The sequence below is a fragment of the Bubalus bubalis genome, chromosome 2 (genome assembly GCF_019923935.1).
Source record: "Bubalus bubalis isolate 160015118507 breed Murrah chromosome 2, NDDB_SH_1, whole genome shotgun sequence".
Taxonomy (NCBI): domain Eukaryota; kingdom Metazoa; phylum Chordata; class Mammalia; order Artiodactyla; family Bovidae; genus Bubalus; species Bubalus bubalis.
In genome coordinates, this window is record NC_059158.1 from 4,635,267 (window position 1) to 4,656,902 (window position 21,636).

Below are 21,636 nucleotides of genomic sequence, written 5' to 3' on the forward strand. Positions count from 1 at the left end.
CGTAGTGATGCTTTCTAAGGCCCACTTGACTTCACATTCCAGGATGTCTGGCTCTAGGTCAGTGATCACACCATCGTGATTATCTGGGTCAGGAAGCTCTTTTTTGTACAGTTCTTCTGTGTATTCTTGCCACCTCTTCTTAATATCTTCTGCTTCTGTTAGGTCCATACCATTTCTGTCCTTTATTGAGCTCATCTTTGCATGAAATATTCCCTTGGTATCTCTAATTTTCTTGAAGAGATCTCTAGTCTTTCCCATTCTGTTGTTTTCCTCTATTTCTTTGCAGTGATCGCTGAGGAAGGCTTTCTTATCCCTTCTTGCTATTCTTTGGAACTCTGCATTCAGATGCTTATATCTTTCCTTTTGTCCTTTGCTTTTCGCTTCTCTTCTTTTCACAGGTATTTGTAAGGCCTCCGCAGACAGCCATTTTGCTTTTTTGCATTTCTTTTCCATGCGGATGGTCTTGATCCCTGTCTTCTGTACAATGTCATGAACCTCCATCCATACTTCATCAGGCACTCTATCTATCAGATCTAGTCCCTTAAATCTATTTCTCACTTCCACTGTATAATCATAAGGGATTTGATTTAGGTCATACCTGAATGGTCTAATGGTTTTCCCCACTTTCTTCAATTTCAGTCTGAATTTGGCAATAAGGAGTACATGATCTGAGCCACAGTCAGCTCCCGGTCTTGTTTTTGCTGACTGTATAGAGCTTCTCCATCTTTGGCTGCAAAGAATATAATCAATCTGATTTTGGTGTTGACCATCTGGTGATGTCCATGTGTAGAGTCTTCTCTTGTGTAGTTGGAAGAGGGTGTTTGCTATGACCAGTGCGTTCTCTTGGCAAAATTCTTTTAGTCTTTGCCCTGCTTCATTCCGTACTCCAAGGCCAAATTTGCCTGTTACTCCAGGTGTTTCTTGACTTCCTACTTTTGCATTCCAGTCCCCTATAATGAAAAGGATATCTTTTTTGGGTGTTAGTTCTAAAAGGTCTTGTAGGTCTTCATAGAGCTGTTCAACTTCAGCTTCTTCAGCGTTATTGGTTGGGGCATAGGCTTGGATTACCGTGATATTGAATGGTTTGCCTTGGAAACAAACAGAGATCATTCTGTCGTTTTTGAGATTGCATCCAAGTACTGCATTTCGAACTCTTTTGTTGACCATGATGGCATACAGGGGGGTCTTAATTCCCCAACCAAAGACAGAACCCCTGCCCTCTGCAGTGGAAGCACCAGAGTCCTATTAATCACTGGACCGCTAGGAAATTTCCCTCAGTTGTTCTTAGGAGATGCGTAAGTGAAGTCGCTCCGTCGTGTCCAACTCTTTGCGACTCCATGGACTGTAGCCTACCAGGCTCTTCCGTCCATGAAATTTTCCAGGCAAGAGTACTGGAGTGGGGTGCCATTTCCTTCTCCAGGGTATCTTTCCGACCCAGGGATGAAACCTGGGTCTCACGCATTGCAGGCAGACGCGTTACCATCTGAGCCACCAGGGAATCAGTGTGTGGGACCGTGTATATGGAGAGAGTGGGAGAAAGGCCAAGTATTAGCAATTCATAAGCGGAGGATGGCTACGTGAATGCTCATTGTACTATTCTTTAAACTTTCCTGTTGCTATAAGCCTTTTTTTTTTAATGGCGGGGGAGTGGGATTGTTGATTGGATAACACCTTTGGGAGAAGGCCAAGGGTAAATGCATACAGAGTGAGTGAAAGTCACTCAGTCCTGTCAGACTCTTTGCCACCCCATGGACTGTAGCCTGCCAGGCTCCTCTGTCCATGGGATTCTCCAGACAAGAATATGGAGAGGGCAGCCATGCCCTCCTCCAGGGGATCTTCCTGACCCAGGGATCGAACCTAGGTCTCCCGCACTGCAGGCAGATTCTTTACCGTCTGAGCGCCCAAGGAAGCCCAATGCATCCAAAAAGCGGGTGAAAACAGCCACTTCAGGAAAAAACCGGAAGAGACCTCTCAAACGCCCCACTTCCCGGGCCGTTTCCCTATTGGCGGTTCCAGTCACGTGGCAGAGTGGCCCCGCCCCTGCCCCAGAAGCCCGTGCGTGCGCGCGCGTCGCCCGCAGTCTCGGAAGTTCTTCCGGGAGCGGGCACTGGTGGTGGAGGCCATGGAGGCTGAGCTTCCCCCGGTGGAAGAGCGACGGCGGCTGCGGGAGGAGCTCAGCGAGTTCGTGGAGAGCTGCCGCCGGACACTGGAGGAGGTGACGGCGTCGCTGGGCTGGAGCCTGGACCGGCTGGAGCCCGGGGAGGAGGCGGCGGCGGCCGAGGTGAGAGGACCGCGGGGCCGTGGGCGGCGGGCAGGGCGCGGCGTCTGCAGGGCCAAGGTGGGGCGCGCGGGACTCGGGGGCTGCAGCCTCCCAGGCGCTCGCACCGCTCCTGGGGAAGCCGCGGAATCGCGGCGGGCCTGCAGTGAGATAAGCGGTCAGGCCTGGGGTGCTGCTTGGCGGCTTGCCGTGTCCTCCGCGCGTGGATTCCTCCTTGACACCAGATTCGGGGTCGGGAGAACTGGGGAGTTGATTGGAAACAGTAGAAACAGTGACAGACTTTATTTTGGGGGCTCCAAAATCACTGCAGACGGTGACTGCAGCCATGAAATTAAAAGACGCTTGCTCCTTGGAAGAAAAGCTATGACCAACCTGGACAGCATGTTAAAAAGCAGAGACGTTACTTTGCCAACAAAGGTCCTTCTAGTCAAAGCTGTGTTTTTTCCAGTAGTCATCTATGGATGTGAGGGTTGGACCATAAAGAAAGCTGAGTGCCGAAGAATTGATGCTTTTGAACTGTGGTGTTGGAGAAGACTCTTGAGAGTCCCTTGGACTCCAAGGAGATCCAACAAGTCCATCCTAAAGGAAATCAGTCCTAAAAATTCATTGGAAGGACTGGTGTTGAAGCTGAAGCTCCAATACTTTGGTCTCCTGATGCTAAGAACTAACTCATTTGAAAAGACCCTGATGCTGGGAAAGATTGAAGGCAGGAGGAGAAGGGGACGACAGAGGATGAGATGGTTAGATGGCATCACCGACTCAGTGTACATGAGTTTGGGTAAACTCTGGGAGGGTGATGGACAGGAAGGCCTGGTGTGCTGCAGTCCGTGGGGTGGCAAAGAGTTGGACACAACTGAGTGACTGGACTGAATGAACCAGGTTCCGTGTCTGGAGAAGTGGGGAGCTGCGGGTCGCCTTCCTCTGCCACAAGATAGTGCACTTCTGACAGGGGTGGCAGCATTCTAGGACTGTTAAAGGATTCGGTACCAGCAGCTCTCCTGGACGTTAGGATTGCTTTGGGAAGAGACGTAGGCAAGTGTGTTAGGGTCAGCAATCGTGATCTTTAAAAATATGTATATTATTTACTTTGGCTTTGGCGGGCCTTAGTTGGTGCCACACAAGCTCTTAGTTGCAGCGTGTGGGATCTAGTTCCCAAGCCAGGGATCGAACCCGGGCCCCCTGAATTGGGAGCACAGAGTCTTAGCCACGGGGAGGACCAGGGAAAATTGGGAGCACAGAGTCCTAGCCATGGGGACCACCAGGGAAGTCCCCAGTTGTTGTTTTCTTTAATGAGATGAAAGGAAGTGCTCATGTGGCATCATACTTCATGAGGCCTTCATGAGGCCTACTGTGCTTTACAGGTTTATGATTTTTTAAAAAACCCTTTCATTGTTTGGAGGTATAATTGAAGCTGTGAATTCCGTTGAGCGGAGCCTCCTGGGCCTTTCCACATCACTGTGCTCCCAGCAATGTAGTAAATTTAGATTTCTTTTATTAACAGTTAAATAGCTCTTTGTTTATGTCACTTACTGTACATTACCTCCTTTAATACTCACAATGACCCTATGAGGTAGGTCCCCTCAGCCACCTTTTACAGATGAGAAAACAAACCGAGAGAGGTGAGCATTTGTCCCAGGACTCGTTGCTGTTAAGTGGTAGTCAGGATGGGAACCCAGGCATTCTACCCCTGAGAGTCTGTGTGCCTCATTGCTTCGCTGCCTCTCTAAAACTCCACTCTAAAATTCCGAAATTCTTGGGAGTTCTGCAGTGGTCCGGGGGTTAAGGCTGCCTTCCCGTGCAGGGGGTTCAATCTCTGGTGAGGGAACTAAGGTTTCACATGATGTGGGGTGTGGCCAAGAGTTAAAAAATAAAATGAAATTCTGATAATCAGTTGTGGGTGTGCATCTCATGTTTGCAAAACCAACACCTGATATTCAGGAGAGTGACTGGCATAAACATCCTGGTAAGCGGCATTGCTAATTCCTAGACCAGGTGCAGTACAGAAAGGCGGTGAATCTTCACTTCTCTGCTGGAGTGCTTTCATCCTGTAACTGAGTGAACAGCAGTCAGTTTTTGCCCTTCAATGACTGGTGGTGGTGAGGGGGAATACAGAGAGTAGCCGCTGTGTGTTACAATGTGAAAAAGTCTGTGAAGGGTGAGTCAGGATGGCTGTAGGGCATGCGGGTTATTGTAGGCTGTGGGGTGGACGGCCACAGCTTCCTTTGTAAGGTGAATTCTAAACTGACAAAGGAGCTAAATTAGGTAGGTGCTGCACAGAGAAAGCTCAACAGCATGGGTAGAAATCCAGATATAAGGCTATGCACAGAACAGGAAACCTTTGGAAGTTAAGCATAGCTAAGAGCTTGGGGTGTGGGGGAAGAGAGGAATGGTGGCAGGTAGGGGCCAGAGCTTAAAGCTCCTTGTACAGCTGTGTTAAAGAATCTATACGCGCGCGCGCGCGTGTGTGTGTGTGTGTGTGTGTATATATATATTTTTTTTCTTAATGAGAACAGTAGGGGGAGACATGAAAGTACTTGAAGCCAAAGTGTTAGTTGCTCAGGCAACTAAATTTTAATTTAATAAAATTATAACTGCTTAATGTTTATTGAATGTGTGCTATTTACCAGGCCCTGTCTGAATTGCTTTATGTGTATGAATTCAGGTATAATTTATTTAATCTTCACAGTAGCTCTGTGTGAGTAGTCCTGCTATTAGACCCATTTTACAGATGAAGAAACTGAGAGAAAGGAAGGCTCCTGACCTTGACTATGTTCATACAGTCATTAAGTGGCAGGCCTCGGACGCACCCTAGCTGCGGTGTGGAGAATGGAGGCAGAGGGAGCAGTTGGCAGGGGCTCTTGTCACCTCGGATGGAGAGGACGGTGTCCTGCAGGTGGGGCAGGGGCAGGGGTTATATGTAAGGACCTCCGAGTTCCTCAGGGGGAGATGGTCAGTGAGGTTGTCCAGGCAGTGAGCGTACATACAGCTTTCAGGAGGTGGGCTTTGAAGGGTTGGAGGGGGACAGAGGCTGTAAGGGGTAAAGAGAACCAGGGAGGTTGTTTTTTTAACGTGTACGTACACTCACACGGGAAGTGGAGTGGAGAGGCTTACAGAAGAGGATGCAAAACATTTACTGGGATAGTTATTTCTTGAAAAATGATGTACCTTTTCCTTTGCTTCTGTTTGATCTTTATAGGATGAAGTTGTGATATGCCCGTACGATTCCAATCACCACATGCCTAGATCGTCTTTAGCAAAGCACATGGTGTCTTGTAGATTGAGGAAACTGGGCTACACCAAGGAGGAAGAGGTACCGTATATTTATTATGTATATGTCGTGTGGTTCATGTGTTAGTAAATCCTCACAGTGTGGAAGGTGTAGTGTGAGGTTTTCTGAGAAAATAATAGTCATTTGTGAGGTTCAGTGGGATTTGCCTCGTTTTGCAAATGATTGCAAGAAATGCTTAAATGATACTAAACCTATTGTTGGTTTATGTCAAATATTAAAATAGTCATCTGATACTGGAGGACATTAAGATTTGTTTATTTTTTTTTTACCATTTAGGATAAAATGTATAATTCTGACTTTTTCTATGAGAATGCGAACGTACCTTCAATTACTTTGAGTAAGTATTAATATAATTTTTAAATATCTTAGTGAAGCTATATGTGTATAGGTATTTATATTTCATTTTTGAATTATCAGAAGAGTGGGCTTTGTAAGTTTCCTGATGATTGATTAAGAAGGGTATCGCCTATAGTGACACTGGTTGACTCGATCTGAGATTTAGAGGCCAGGTTTATACTGCGCGCCAGGGATCCTCCAGAGCGCCCTGCAGGAGGGCACGCGCCTGCCTTCTTGGTTATACTGCGCGCCAGGAATCCTCCAGAGCGCCCTGCAGGAGGGCACGCGCCTGCCTTCTTGGTTATACTGCGCGCCAGGAATCCTCCAGAGCGCCCTGCAGGAGGGCACGTGCCTGCCTTCTTGGTTATAATGCACACCAGGAATCCTCCAGAGCGCCCTGCAGGAGGGCACGTGCCTGCCTTCTTGGTTATAATGCACACCAGGAATCCTCCAGAGCGCCCTGCAGGAGGGCACGCGCCTGCCTTCTTGGTTATACTGCACACCAGGAATCCTCCAGAGCGCCCTGCAGGAGGGCATGTGCCTGCCTTCTTGGTTATAATGCACACCAGGAATCCTCCAGAGCGCCCTGCAGGAGGGCACGTGCCTGCCTTCTTGGTTATAATGCACACCAGGAATCCTCCAGAGCGCCCTGCAGGAGGGCACGCGCCTGCCTTCTTGGTTATACTGCACACCAGGAATCCTCCAGAGCGCCCTGCAGGAGGGCACGTGCCTGCCTTCTTGGTTATAATGCACACCAGGAATCCTCCAGAGCGCCCTGCAGTAGGGCACGTGCCTGCCTTCTTGGTTATAACAAAACCTGGCCACACATATACGTTGAAGATAGAGCCGAGGATGGAAATGTGTTCTGAGTGTTCACCGATTACACAGAGATTAAAATCTTGGGCTCTGGAATCAGAACGCCTCATTTAACTAATTCTGTCACTAATAGTTGTGTGGCTTTCAGTAAGGTAATTAACCGATTTTTTGCCTAGATTTCTTTGTAAAATAGGAATGATGCTAATAACACCTGTAAGGAGGATTAAATATCACATATGTGATATGGTTAGAATACTGCCTGACACTTAGCTGGGATTCACGAAATGTTAGATATTACACTGGTTGCTAAAATTTGCGGCCGCAACTGCTGCGTGCTTGATTATATTAATAGTGTTTTCTGAACTGCTCGAAGTCTGGTTACTTATTGGATTCTGGTGGATCAGAAAGAATTCTGCATTCAGATTACCTCAGCAGCAAGGTGGGTTTTAAGATTCTGGAACGTTTCTCAGTGTGCCCAGAGAGCTTGGATTATTGGAACCTAGTTAATAATTCCATTGTGGACACTGATGATTCATATTGTGTTTATGGATTTTTTTTTTGACAGGTAAGGACTCACAATTCCAGATAATTAAACAAGCGAGAGCTGCAGTTGGAAATGATGGTGATTATTATAATCAAAGTAAGTGGCATCATAGTTTGAGCTAATTAGTTAGACTGTTTTTCTTCCATAGCGCATATCACTAATTTTCAAGAGAAATCTTGTGAAAACAGTTATATGGAATAGGTTAAGCTTTCCATCTGACATTAGACTAAGTACTTGGTGTCAAATAAATGCCCCTGAGTAGACTGTCTCACCCTGAGATTTCTGCTCTCATGACCACTGTTATTGTTGTTACTATTTAGTTGCTCAGTCATGTCTGATTCTTTGAGACTGCGTGGATTCTGGCCTGCCAGGCTCCTTTGTCCATGAGATTTCCCAGGCAAGAATCCTGGAGTGGGTTGCCATTTGCTTCTCCAGGGGATCTTCCCGACCCAGGTATTGAACCCCCATCTTCTGCATTGCAGGCAGGTTTTTTCCACCGAGCCACCTGGGAAACCCCTCTCGAGAATTAGCCCGATGTTACATGTAAGGATGTTGAAGTGCAACATGAGAGGAAAGGCTCAGGCTGAGGAAGACCCAGCCCCGTCCCTGCTGCTCGTAGTGAAGCACGGACAGTGTTAGACGTACAATTTCAGAGGGTTGTGGGTACCTGGTGCCCAGCTTTGGAAGCTGGGGTAAGAGATGCTACCTGGGACTTCACTTTAGCAGAGACAAGCTTAGAATTTTAAGTTTCAGCTTTTAGGAAATTGGAAGAACTTCATCCTTCAAAACCATAGAAGTAAATGGGTAAATGGAATTAATAGATTTCTGACTCTAGGTAGAACATCCAGCCAAACCCTGACTGGCTCCTTTGATAAAGGTTCTCAGTTGTCTTTGAGCTTTCTGAAGGTACCTTTCTCTGAGTACCTAACCTTTTTCTCCCTTGTTTATGTTTAAGGTCATGACCCTGTTGTTGTAAGTCAGTATCTGGGCTCAATTTCTCCCTTGATCGCATTGTGGCTTTGGAAGGAGGAAGTCTGTTAGTCTCAGTGTATTGGTAGCAGCCAGAAGCATGTTTCCTGTGTTTGCTGTTTTGAAGGATCCATGTAGTTCCAGGTGTTTTCTTTGAGAGGGATGTTTGACTCTCATCTTACTCAAAGAGATACTGAGCTGTGGTCAGTTAAGCCTTTTTTGGCCATTATTCAGTTAAGACCCAGTTAAAAAGTAGAGGATTTTGTTTGTGTGTTTTGGGAGAAGTTACTAGTTTTAACTTGATTTGATCTTAGCTAGTGAGATTTACTGAATTTATTTTATCTACTCCAGCATCTGTTTTTTTCAGATAAGGAAATAAACCCTGTCCAGCAGAGGTGATGAAAGAAATTTTGGGGTGCTTGTTCTAAAGTTCCTCAGTACTTTTCTATTTTAGAAGAGATTCTTTTTGTTTGTTTTTTTCCAAAGCTCTCTTGTGTATTTCATTTCTCTTTGACATCATAGTTGTGATAGGTTAGACAAGTATTTTCTCTTCCATATTAGGTGAAAAAATAGAGGAACACAGAAGTGAGTTAACACTTTTGTGCTTTAATATAAGCTGGATTGAAAACCTAGCTCTGAATTTTGTGGATTTGAACGTTGAATTTGGTTCTTTACAAAAGCAAACAGTTACTTTAAATGAATAGTTCTTTCAGTAGATAAAAGGAACTTTGATTTTGGATTTTTGTACTGTCTTAATATTTAATTGTTAAGGACAACTTGTTATATCATCTGTAATCCTCTTTTTAAAACTTTTTTTCATCTTATGTACAGCTCTGCAATTTCTCAATAGAGATGATTTTTTGTGGCCCACTTATGTCTTACACATTTAAAACTTTTTACCCCAGGACAAAAATCTCTTTAATATCTCATTGATGTCTACTTTGAAGGAATGACTAACATGAGCAGCTTTACATTTTCCATATAATTAATATTTTGTTGGTTATGTACTAAATTTTAAGTTTCTTATATTTTCATTTCATTGGTCATATCAGGCCCAAACTCAAGGTATAGAATTCTCAACCTGTTAATCTTTGTCAAAGCTTGAACAGGCATTAGATCTACCTATTTACTTTAAGATGTAGTTATGTTGGAATAAACAGTCACTTTATATTTGATGATCTTTTTCCTTCAATATTAAAAATTCAAGTCGCCGTACTTGAATTTCACGACATCTGTGTGGCCGGTGGCCATGATTTGAACATGAGTTACCAGGCTAAAGCATCCTAAAGAGATGGAGATGACGGTTCTAACCCTGATCTTTTTCTCCCACTTGTGAGACTTCAGTGGATCATTTTATCTGTAAGGGCCTCATTTCTGCGTCTCATGTTAGGAAATTGACTTGGTATGAATTCTTCACAAGATTCTGAATCCATATCTTTGACACAAGTTAATATTTAATATTGTTAAATATATTATTATGTAATGTTAACATTATTGATATTTAATATTGTATTTCACACGTGTGAGATGGCATGTGATGGCCACAAGGACTAACAGAGAAGAATGAGAGTTCCAGTTACTGAGAAAGTAGAGTGGAGTTTCAGTCTGGGGTGATGGCGGAGTTCTGGCGGTGGGCAGAACTGACGGCGCGAGGAGGGAGGGTGTGCTGACTGCCGCCGAGCTCTCCCCCAAACATGGGTCAGTTGGCAGATTCCACGCTGTGTCTATTTTACGGCAATTTTGAAAAACTATTCTTAAAAAGTACATAGAGGGTCACAGTTAGCATGACGACAGCTCATTCAGATAGCTCTCCAAATCTTACAGAAGCTTCATCTGCGCTTTTTACGTTTTGTGGAAATGTGAGCTTCTTTAAGTGTGTTTATCCATTTTTTTCTTTTGTCAGAAATATCTATGTTCTGAATGATTTGAATGCCATTTGTTGTTTAACTTTTCCTGTACTTTTTCTTTTTCAGTAATTGGGGTGAGTATAAAGAGGAATTAGGAACCTGAATGTACTCCTTATTTAAAGATATGCAGTATCCTTTTTGCAAATGATATCCTTTTAAAAGTATCATTCAAATTTCTAAACTTTATCTTAATCACTGTCAAAACATTATAGTGTTGACTTGGGATTTTAGTTGAATTTCAAAGAATTTAAGTATCAGTCTTGACCAGACAGAAATTTTAAGATGAATAAAGAAAACTCCAAAATATTTTAAGGAGGAAGTTACACTTCTTTGTTTACAAAGAACAGGCAAAGGTTTGTGTGGAACGTGTTTTAAAATACATCAGTGTTCTTTTCATCTTTGTATTTTTCTTCCAAAATATGTAGCCTATAATCATATAAATTAGGTTTATCAAAGATAACTCACTTTTGAATTACTAAATGAAGTGTTCAAAGTCTGGCTGCATAAAGGGGCTTTTCCTAGTGTTTGCCAGAATTAGAGTAAGAGGGATTGACAGTGGGGAACCCTTCCTCCCCACTAATTCAGAAGCTCTTACTAGTACAGATTGTTACCCATCGCTGTTACTTCAAGCCCCCGATTCAGTGTAGCTCTCCTGGTAACTTATAGCCTGTGAAGTCGCCTCTCTTCTTGCGCTGTTACCCTTAGTTCATGGTGGGCTCGCATGTGAATTCTTGCTTTGCCACTTTGTAAGTATCTGAGAAGAGCTACTGGTTATATATTACCCTGTGAACCTGAGTGATGACTTTAGGATAACCTGGCAAACATTAAAAGGATTCCTTTAGTAGCGGTGTTCTTTGTTTGCATTCATGGATAATGAAATCTAGAAAGAATCTTTTTAAATTGCTTTATTTACAGTTACAGTAATTTTTTATTTCTTTGAGAAAATTTGAATCTCAAAACTTTTCTTCAATGTTTAATACATCGTATCAAGGTATTGTATTTACTTTTTTTCATTAATGAGCAGATTATAGAAAGTTCTATGATTTTGGGGGGATGGGGCACTTGCTGTTGATAACTTTCTTTAGTTTGGTGAAGCCAACCTGCTGCTGCTTCTGAAAATTAAAAGAAGTTTTAGTCTCAGTCTGTCTTTCTCTGATCTGAGGAAGTTTGGGATTTCTGCCCCTTGGTCCGTAGCTCTAAGTCATTGCCCAAATGGAATATATTTTGACTGAAATATATTGCTTGGTGTCTCATAAATATGTTTTTAACACATTTTTCATATATTTTATTTTCAAGGGGGCTGTAATGTGTATTTCCTATTAAAATCATTTTCCTTCACCTTTTGTGCGGAAAAGCGTATATAGAGAAAATTCATATCTACTTTTACAGTATGGGGAGCCTTTTAAAAGTTTTTTTTTTTTTTTTCCAATGGGCAAATTGTCTTATGGTTATTACTGTCTGCCTTCATGGGATCTGTCTTAACACTGTCGGGGAGAATAGCCAACATCCACGTCCGTCCTTTCTGTGGATGCAGCATTTGGGACAGAGTCAGTGTCGACCATTATCACACAGGTGGCTGTTCTGTATGTTTAGGGACTGCTATGAAAACAAATGGCTTGTGTTAATTAAACGTCACATTGTTACTGTGCATGTTTAAAGATGAGTATTGTAGGTCGTAAATCCACAGAGCTTCATGTATTATTTATCCTTGTGATCTTATTTTTACTCTAGGGGTGTATTCTTCATTGCCTGTTGAAGTTCCTCTGAATCACAAACGGTTTGTTTGTGATCTCACTCAAGCCGATCGTCTTGCTCTCTACGATTTTGTAGTCGAGGAAACAAAGAAAAAACGCTCAGATTCTCAAATTATCGAAAATGACAGCGATCTCTTTGTAGACTTGGCTGCCAAAGTCAATCAAGGTTTGAGATGAATATCTTAGTTTTCTATTTCTTAATTGTCATTTCGTCCTTTAAGTGTTATTAAGATGATTTGTCAGGCCATTTTGAGTTGGAATAGGATGGTTTTGTATCATCTGATATTAACATATGTTAAGGTGTTTACTTAGTACTTGAAATTTTGTTCTCTGATTGTTACACTAAGCATACCTTCCTTCCGTAACATACGTTACTTAGAACTGGGCTGTTACTTTAATCTCTGTACTTAAAACACTCTTTATGTTCAACTAATGGCTAGAGAAAAGGAATGATATAAAATAGTCCATTTATACAACATAAAATTTTTGAAGTACTACATTAAAATGTAAAATATCAGATGATTATGGTGTTCATTCCCTCTAATTCATAAGAATTTACAGTTTCTGATGATGTAATAATTTTATTGTGTTCTTTTATTAGATAATAGTCGAAAAAGTCCAAAATCTTACCTTGAAATCCTGGCAGAAGTGAGAGATTACAAAAGAAGACGCCAGTCCTATAGAGCTAAGAACGTTCACATAACCAAGAAGTCATACACCGAGGTAAGTTCTGCATGATTGTGTAGAGCCTTGTTGAATGCAGAGGTTTCCCTTACGCAGTTATCGCCTGTCCCGTGGTTTCCACAGTTGCCGAGAGGTTTTCTGAGAGGACGAGGCTCCAATGTGGCCACGTCTGATTTGTATTTGCTCCATCACATTCAGACCCAGCCTTCACCAGGCAAAGGCTCTCCAGGGTACAAAGACCTTATGTAAAGAGGTTGTACAGTCTTAAAAAAAAATACTGCTTTTGACAAAGTGATACTGCATCATGATGAGAACATAGATTTTGGCTGTAGACAGACCCAGGCTTGAGTTTTGATTCTGCAATTTATCACTGTCTGTTTGACCTGGGCAAATGATTTGAGCTTTTTAAGATTGAGATTTTTTTCATTTTATACTAATACAGACTTGGTAGGGTTATCGTGAGATGTGATGGAAATAATGCTTATGGACAAAGGAATTTTTAATAAATAGCTTTTTTTGGCAGAAACTTAGTCTTTTTATGTACTCTACTAAACATTTGGGCTTAAGAAGTGTTTTGGTATAAATTATTTGTAACTTACAGTATTATGTATATAATAAAATTTAAGTGCATTGCTGCTGCTACTGCTAAGTCGCTTCAGTTGTGTCCGACTCTGTGCAACTCCATAGATGGCAGCCCACCAGGCTCCCCCATCCCTGGGATTCTCCAGGCAAGAACACTGGAGTGGGTTGCCATTTCCTTCTCCAGTGCATGAAAGTGAAAAGTGAAAGTGAAGTTGCTCAGTTGTATCCAACTCTTCGCGACCCCATGGACTGCAGCCTACCAGGCTCCTCCGTCCATGGGATTTTCCAGGCGAGAGTACTGGAGTGGGGTGCCATTGCCTTCTCCGTTAAGTGCATTAATCCGTGATTTAATTGCTAAGTTGTGTCCCTGACTCTCTGACCCCATGACCTGTGCCCCACCAGGCTCCTCTGTCCATGGGGTTTTTCAGGCAAGGGTACTGGATTCCTCCTCCAGGGTATCTTCCCGACCCAAGGAGTGAACCCCATCTCCTGCACTGGCAGGTGGATTCTTTATCACTGAGCCACCAGGGAAGCCCGTTATCTGCATATAATCTCTGTTTATTTTACACCCACTCACTCCGTCTCTCCTTCTGCCCCAGCAGTCGGTGGTCTGGGAGCAGATCCCGGATGTCTTTCATCTGTAAAAACGTCCATGTTTCCCATCCTTTTAGTGGTTTATCGTATCTCAGTGATCTCCAGCATACAGATGAGTTGTGCTACTGCAGACAGGACACAGGACTCGATTGTGTGTGTCCTTCTCCCAGATCACCCAGGGTGACTCGTGCCCCCTTCCTGCGTGTGCACTCTGTCTTTCTGCGCGTGATTTCTAAACTCTTCAGGCTGAGTTAACACGTGTCATGATCGTGCACCCCTGAATCCTCAGTGTGTCGCCTGTTTGTGTTTCCTAGACTGCACACCTCCAATAGTCCACCGAATCGTAGCTCTCAGGAAATGTTTAACTGATCGCAAGCAGTACCGTCTGTTTCTCGAGCAGCTTTCTTACCTGGCAGTTGGTTCCTCCCCGCCCGCAGGTGATCCGGGACGTGATCAACGTGCACATGGAGGAGCTGAGCAGCCACTGGCAGGAGGAGCAGGAGAAGGAGGTGGATGGGGCGGACAAGTATGTCGTCGTGTCTCGGTGGAAGCGGTCCTCGGTCGAGTCTGTTGCCTGTCACTGTCCAGCTGGGTCTGAGCACCTCCAAGACCAGTCACAGCACACTGTGATTCATCCGGAGGCTTCCTCCTCTTCCTCTTTCCACAGTCGTAAAACATACCATGCAGAGCTATGTTTATTTACCTGTCCTCTTACTGGAGTGCAAGATTATGCATATTTACTTGGTCTCTGCTATAGAATGTTGGGCTCGAGGCTGGTCTGTCGTGGAGACCAGTGGTTGAAACTAGCTGACGACTGTTCTTTCTGTCTCAGGAGTGAAGAAAGACGATCGGCCTCAGTGGACTCGAGGCATTCCGGGGGGAGCCATCTGGACGGCGAGTGTTCACGGCATAGGCGGGACCGAAGTCGGAGCCCACACAGGCGGAAAAGAAATAAGGACAAGGACAGAGGCTGGGACTCCCGGAGAAGGAAGGAGAGGTAAGCCCGGCGGGGCGTCGTTCGTGGCCGAGCTGTTTGCTTCTGACACGTGGACAGTCCTTCCGTCACAGGCCGTGTCGAGAAGATGGAGTGTGAGCACCGCGAGGTCGGGGAGCAAACAGCCTGTGAGGGTCTTTCACGTGCGTCCCGTTGCAGGGCGGCTGTCCACAGCTCTGCGGGCGTGGTTCGGTCCGCCTGCTCGGACCTGGTTTCCCTTTGTCATGAACTGCTTCTCAGCAAGACACAGGAAAGGAATGTCTGGACAGAAGGGTGGCCGTGTTGCAGAGGTGTTTGCCTGGGTTTTCCTTCCGTCCCTCAGTATCTGCCCCTCCCTTCCTGTTTTCCTGTCATCGTTCTTGCCTTCTCTTGCTAATCCCTCAGATAAAGGGCGTTACTAAGTCAGAGGAAGGCCCAGGCTTTATGGCACTCAGCTCGGCCCTTGTTGGGATTCCTGATAGAGGTTTGATCAGTGGGGAGATAGAAAGTGATACTGAGATAATGCAGATTGGCGGAGGCCTGTTCGTGTGTCCCAGCCATTTAGTGGGCCTCTGCCTGGACCTTAGCTTGGCCAGGTCTGCCCCTGGACTCATCTGTTTTCCGCTCTGCTCGCCTGCCCCCGCACGCCTGTCCTGGTTGGCGATGACCGGCATCCATCCTCCTAAGCCAGAACTCGAGAGCTTGCTAGCCGCTGCCTCACTTCTCGCCGTCTGGGCTGGCTGTCGTCGGTCCTGCATGACGGGGCCCTCTCGCGCTCCCTGCCCCTCTGCCCTGAGCGCTGTCCTCTGGGAGTTTTCCTGGTTGTTCTGTCTCTGCTGGTGCTGTATGGACCTGTCCCTCCCCAGCTGCTGGAGTGAGCCTTCACCTCTCAGAGCCTTTCAGCAGCCGAATGCTTGTGGTTTACAGCAGCTCTCGAGGCCTCCGGGAGCAGGTCACTCGGCCCTCCACTCTGTGCTTTGCCCACACCCCGTGATTCCATAGCGTCTGCCCTAGCCAGCCCGGGCCACGCACTGTTCCTCGTCCCCGCCGTGCCTCATCCGTGCCTTTCCACACGCTGTTCTGCTGCCTCTTTGTTCTTTTAAACTCCTCCTCAGCCTTTAAGATGCAGCTTCGTCATTTCCGCGAAGCCTTTTTTTTCCCATCTTGTTGCCACTCTGCCCAGCACCTGCGTTTCATTGACCTTAAGTTATTTTTTTCTGTACTGGACCGAGCCCGTTGCAGGCAGGTCCGTGCCTTGTTCAGTGTCATTTGCACAGTGCTTGTCTAAAAGTAAGATCTTAAGTGGTGTCTCTTCAGGATCAGTGGTGATCAGGAATCAGGCTTATTGGTTTAATAATTCTGCTCATCTTGTTATCATTCAATTTGTAGGTTTAAAGCTAGCTATGAGTTCAAAATGTGAAGTAGTTTCTTGGTAGTCCCTTTTGATTCATTTACTGAAGGATAACCTCTGGTTATTGCATACACATCAACTCTTGATTAAAGAAAATTGTGCTCTCTTTTTTTGGTTTCTTAGTTCTTCCTCCTCTTAAGTAATTTTTGATGTCCAATCAGTCCCTGTTGACTGATACACGTTCAGATCAGATCAGATCAGTCGCTCAGTCCTGTCCAACTCTTCGCGACCCCATGAATCGCAGCACGCCAGGCCTCCCTGTCCATCACAAACTCCCGGAGTTCACTGAGACTCAAGTCCATCGAGTCAGTGATGCCATCCAGCCATCTCATCCTCTGTCGTCCCCTTCTCCTCCTGCCCCCAATCCCTCCCAGCTTCAGAGTCTTTTCCAATGAGTCAACTCTTCGCATGAGGTGGCCAAAGTACTGGAGTTTCAGCTTTAGCCCCAGGGCTGATCTCCTTCAGAATGGACTGGTTGGATCTCCTTGCAGTCCAAGGGACTCTCAAGAGTCTTCTCCAACACCACAGTTCAAAAGCATCAGTTCTTTGGCGCTCATCCTTCTTCACAGTCCAACTCTCACATTCATACATGACCACAGGAAAAACCATAGCCTTGACTAGACGAACCTTTGTTGGCAAAGTAATGTCTCTGCTTTTGAATATGCTATCTAGGTTCGTCATAACTTTCCTTCCAAGGAGTAAGCATCTTTTAATTTCATGGCTGCAGTCACCATCTGCAGTGATTTTGGAGCCCAGAAAAATAAAGTCTGACACTGTTTCCACTGTTTCCCCATCTATTTCCCATGAAGTGATGGGACCAGATGCCATAATCTTAGTTTTCTGAATGTTGAGCCTTAAGTCAGCTTTTTCACTTTCCACTTTCACTTTCATCAAGAGGCTTTTTAGTTCCTCTTCACTTTCTGCCATAAGGGTGGTGTCATCTGCATATCTGAGGTTATTGATATTTCTCCCGGCAATCTTGATTCCAGTTTGTGTTTCTTCCAGTCCAGCGTTTCTCATGATGTACTCTGCATAGAAGTTAAATAAACAGGGTGACAATATACAGCCTTGACATAGTCCTTTTCCTATTTGGAACCAGTCTGTTGTTCCATGTCCAGTTCTAACTGTTGCTTCCTGACCTGCATACAAATTTCTCAAGAGGCAGATCAGGTGGTCTGGTATTCCCATCTCTTTCAGAGTTTTCCACAGTTTATTGTGATCCACACAGTCAAAGGCTTTGGCATAGTCAATAAAGCAGAAATAGATGTTTTTTTGGAACTCTCTTGCTTTTTCCATGATCCAGCGGGTGTTGGCAATTTGATCTCTGGTTCCTCTGCCTTTTCTAAAACCAGCTTGAAAATCAGGAAGTTCACGGTTCACATATTGCTGAAGCCTGGCTTAGAGAATTTTGAGCATTACTTTACTAGCGTGTGAGATGAGTGCAATTGTGCGGTAGTTTGAGCATTCTTTGGCATTGGCTTTTTTGGGATTGGAATGAAAACTGCCCTTTTCCAGTCCTGTGGCCACTGCTGAGTTTTCCAAATTTGCTGTCATATTGAGTGCAGCACGTTCACAGCATCATGTTTCAGGATTTGGAATAGCTCCACTGGAATTCCATCACCTCCACTAGCTTTGTTCGTAGTGATGCTTTCTAAGGCCCACTTGACTTCACATTCCAGGATGTCTGGCTCTAGGTCAGTGATCACACCATCGTGATTATCTGGGTCGTGAAAATCTTTTTTGTACAGTTCTTCTGTGTATTCTTGCCATCTCTTCTTAATATCTTCTGCTTCTGTTAGGTCCATACCATTTCTGTCCTTTATTGAGCTCATCTTTGCATGAAATGTTCCTTTGGTATCTCTGATTTTCTTGAAGAGATCCCTAGTTTTTCCCATTCTGTTGTTTTCCTCTGTTTCTTTGCTGAAGAAGGCTTTCTTATCTCCTCTTGCTATTCTTTGGAACTCTGCATTCAGATGTTTATATCTTTCCTTTTCTCCTTTGCTTTTCGCTTCTCTTCTTTTCACAGCTATTTGTAAGGCCAATAGTCTCAAAACCTAAACATGGATGATTTCCTTTAGTGAGGATAAGTTGAGTGTCAGCAGGAAGTACTCTTTGAGACCCACCCTGAGGTGGGATGACCTGCAGGGAGCTGAGCTGGAAGCCGGGATGCGGAGCTCAGAGCTCTGAGTTCCTCCTGTGACTCCAGAGTCCTGTTTGATGTGAACTCTCAGGTCATCCACCTTGTACATATACTTTAAAGCACAGCTTTAAAAAAATCCATTTCCTGTATCCTCATCTCAGTTTTGTCCTTTATTTTTAGTGATGCTTTTTTTTCTTTACTCTTTAAAAAAAAAAAAAAAAACTGTTCTGTTTTAAATGCATGTTTTAACTTGTTCTGGTTTATATCTGATGTAAATACATTGCTGTGAACTATTATTTTAAAGCTTTGGTCATTTTTTTTCACCCCTTTCGTTTCAGGGATGGGGAAAGACATCACAGTCACAAAAGAAGAAAGCAAAAAATGTAAAGCGGAGTGTCTGTGCACACGGTAGTTAGGCCTGGGCCCCGGTGACCAGCACGCTGGTGTCTGGCATCATTGCTTTCAGTAGGAGCATGTGCTTGTTGGCCGTTCAGTGCTCATATCGTTATTTTTCAATAAACACCTCTCATACCATGAGTACATGATGATGCTCTAGGGCTTTGTTTTCCTAGTTGATCGCCTTTTGTTGCTGATTGTGTTTCATTGTCTTTTTTTTTTTGTATAATTTATGTATCAAAATATTCTTTAAAGTGCATATTTAAGTTGTATAACTAATAAATAAATGCATTCTTATTGTAAAAAATTAAAGCTTACAGATAAGGCTAAACAACCCCTGGAGCACCACCTGTTGCCCCCTCGGGGATAACCACTGGTGAACTGTAACAGAGAAGAGAAGCCAAATACGCATCAGAAGAGGAAGGGCAGACTCATGTGATGGAGCAGCGTACCAGACTGGAAGGAATGAACTGTGTTATCATGACTAGATCTAAGAGACATGATGCTAAATGAAGAAAAGCAAGTTTCAGAAACACATCCAAGTTCCATCTGTGTAAAGAACAGCAGTGCACATTTTCTGTGACTTCTCATATGTATATTAGTCACTCATTTGTGTCTGACTCTTTTGTGACCCTGTGGTTTGAAGCCCATCAGACTCCTCTGTCCATGGGGATTCTCCAGGCAAAAATACTGGAGTGGGTTGCCGTTCCCTTCTCCAGGGGAACTTCTCGGCCAAGGGATTGAACCCGGATCTCCTGCATTGGCGGGCAGATATTTTTACCATCTGGCCACCCTATATGTATGTAAATATATTTTTAAAGGTTCAGAAGAACTTCCAAACTCGACAGTGGTTACTTGGGGGAGGAGGTATAGATGGGAGAAAGGATGGGAGCCAGGATTGGAAGGTGGTCAGAGGGAAGTTTAGCTTTATCCATAATTAATTTTAATTGTTCATGTTAATTTTTTAATAATGTAGTATTTGTGTTTCACTTGTTAATTAAAAATAACACTGTCCTTTTTTTTTGGTAAATCAGCTTTATTAAGGAACTGTTTACATACAATGAAATTCATTCACTTTAAGTGTACATTTCATTAAGTTTTGATAGACTTACACCCCGCCTCCATGTAACCTTCATCTCAATCAAAATAGAGAACGTTTCTGTCTCCCTCAGGTTCCCTTAGAGCCCCTTTCCCAGTTTCTCCACCAGCAGCCCTAGACAGACTCGGCTCTGGTTTTTGTTGCTGTTGATGAGAAACGTCCTTCCCAGGATCCATGTAAACGGAACGCTCCTGCACACTTCTGGCCACCTCTGTACAGGTCGGTCTGAGCTGTGTCACACGGCTGAAGCGATTTAGCAGCAGCAGCAGCCTGTCCTCCTCGTATTGTGCTCTATGCTGGATCGTTCAGGTGCAAGTTTGGCCTGAAATGTTAAACCTCGTACGTGAAGAGCAGGGTCTTGAATCCGGGGAACCCAAGTTAAAGATTCCCCAGTGAATTCCACATAGAAATAAAACCTTGATCAGTTGAGTCTGTAACGGACACCACCAGGAAAGTCGACTGTATCTAGATCTGATTGGCTGCTGGGCTCCGGGTGTGGAAGAAGCACTGATTTATAAGGACGGAATCACCTTACCAGTATGAAGCCCTGTTAGTGCCATTGTATGTAATTTCTAAGTGCAAAATTCACATTTAAAAGTCTTCAAAGACTTTGGAGTTGACATAATTGTGAGCTGTATGAAATTTCTGCTTTTGTAGGTCAGATCCATTTGATCAAGTTTCATGTAATATAACAGTTTATAATGTTTGTTATGATTTCAGTGACTTTACTAACTGGAAGACAGTTTACTGAAGAGTAAAACTGAAAGATGTACTTGGGCTTTTAGTGTGAGAGACATGGGAAAGGAGTGGGGGGGTTGGGATGGGAAAAATAGGATGGTGTGTGTGTTTTAATGGATTGCTAGATTCACTTGTGTGCAAGAAACTGCCAAGTTTTTGTTCAGGTGACTGTTCATGAGGTGTATCAGTGTATCGTCTACTCGTCTTTGGTTTTAGTATCAAGATAATGATGGCTGGGAAACTTCTTTCTCTCTCATCTGGGATTGTGAAAAATTGGTATCATTCCTTCTTCGGTGTTCAGTAGAATTTATAAGTGAAGCCATTTGGAACTAGAGTTTTCTTTGTGGGAAAGTTTTATCTATGAATTTAACAAAATGAATTTATTTCAAGTATCTATTTCTTCTTGAATAAACTTAAATAGAAAAAAATTGAATCAAGGCCAAATGAAGCCGAAGAAAGATAACATGAGCATAAATTAATGAAATAGAAAACTGAAAAGCAATACAGAAATAAAAGCTGGTTTTTCAGAAAGATGAATAAACTTGATAAGCCTCTAGGCTGAAGGATCTAGCCAGGAGGGGGTGGGGGGAAGACAAGTTACTGATACCAAGAAGGAATGTGGAGATGTTACTATAGATTCTACAGACTTAAAATGATGGAAATATGAACAATGTACCAGTAAATTCAACAATTTAGGTGAAATGGGTAAATTCTTTGAAATGCACACTCCCTGCAGTTGGAAGCATAGTGTCTTAACCACTGGACAACCAGGGAGAAAATGAAAAAATTTAATAAAACGTGTAAGACCTGCATGCTGAAAATGATGCATCTTGCTGAGCGAAATTAAAGACTCAAATGAAGACACTGAAGCCGAGGGTAGTCATCCGATCCGTTAAACCGTAGCTAGCTTAATAGTGCCATGGGCTCAGTCGTGTCTGACTCTGCAGCCCGTGGTCTATAATCCTTCCAGGCCCTTCTGTCTATGAAATTCTCCAGGCAAGAATACTGGAGTGGATTGCCATTTCCTACTCCAAAGGATCTTCCTGGCCCAGGGGTTGAACCCAAATCTGTATTGACAGGCGGATTCTTTACCACTGGGCCACCTGGGAAGCTCAGCTTGCTTAAT

The 21,636-nt window shown here is 44.0% G+C and overlaps 1 protein-coding gene across 1 annotated transcript; it reads left to right on the forward strand.

Moving 5' to 3' along the window:
• The first annotated feature begins 2,057 nt into the window (after positions 1 to 2,057).
• Positions 2,058 to 19,703, forward strand: SNRNP48 (small nuclear ribonucleoprotein U11/U12 subunit 48). Its single transcript, XM_044926807.1, has 9 exons — positions 2,058 to 2,281; positions 5,475 to 5,588; positions 5,844 to 5,904; positions 7,285 to 7,359; positions 11,871 to 12,059; positions 12,495 to 12,616; positions 14,191 to 14,279; positions 14,586 to 14,750; positions 18,616 to 19,703. The coding sequence occupies exons 1-9, from the start codon at positions 2,123 to 2,125 to the stop codon at positions 18,662 to 18,664; spliced, it is 1,023 nt and encodes a 340-aa protein (XP_044782742.1). The 5' UTR covers positions 2,058 to 2,122; the 3' UTR covers positions 18,665 to 19,703.
• Positions 19,704 to 21,636: the final 1,933 nt, after the last annotated feature.

Coding starts and splice junctions, on each gene's coding strand:
- SNRNP48 (XM_044926807.1), top strand. CDS start 2,123: ATGGAGGCTGAGCTTCCCCCGGTGGAAGAGCGACGGCGGCTGCGGGAG. Junction 5,589..5,843: donor GCTACACCAAGGAGGAAGAG/GTACCGTATATT, acceptor TTTACCATTTAG/GATAAAATGTATAATTCTGA. Junction 7,360..11,870: donor TGGTGATTATTATAATCAAA/GTAAGTGGCATC, acceptor TTTTTACTCTAG/GGGTGTATTCTTCATTGCCT.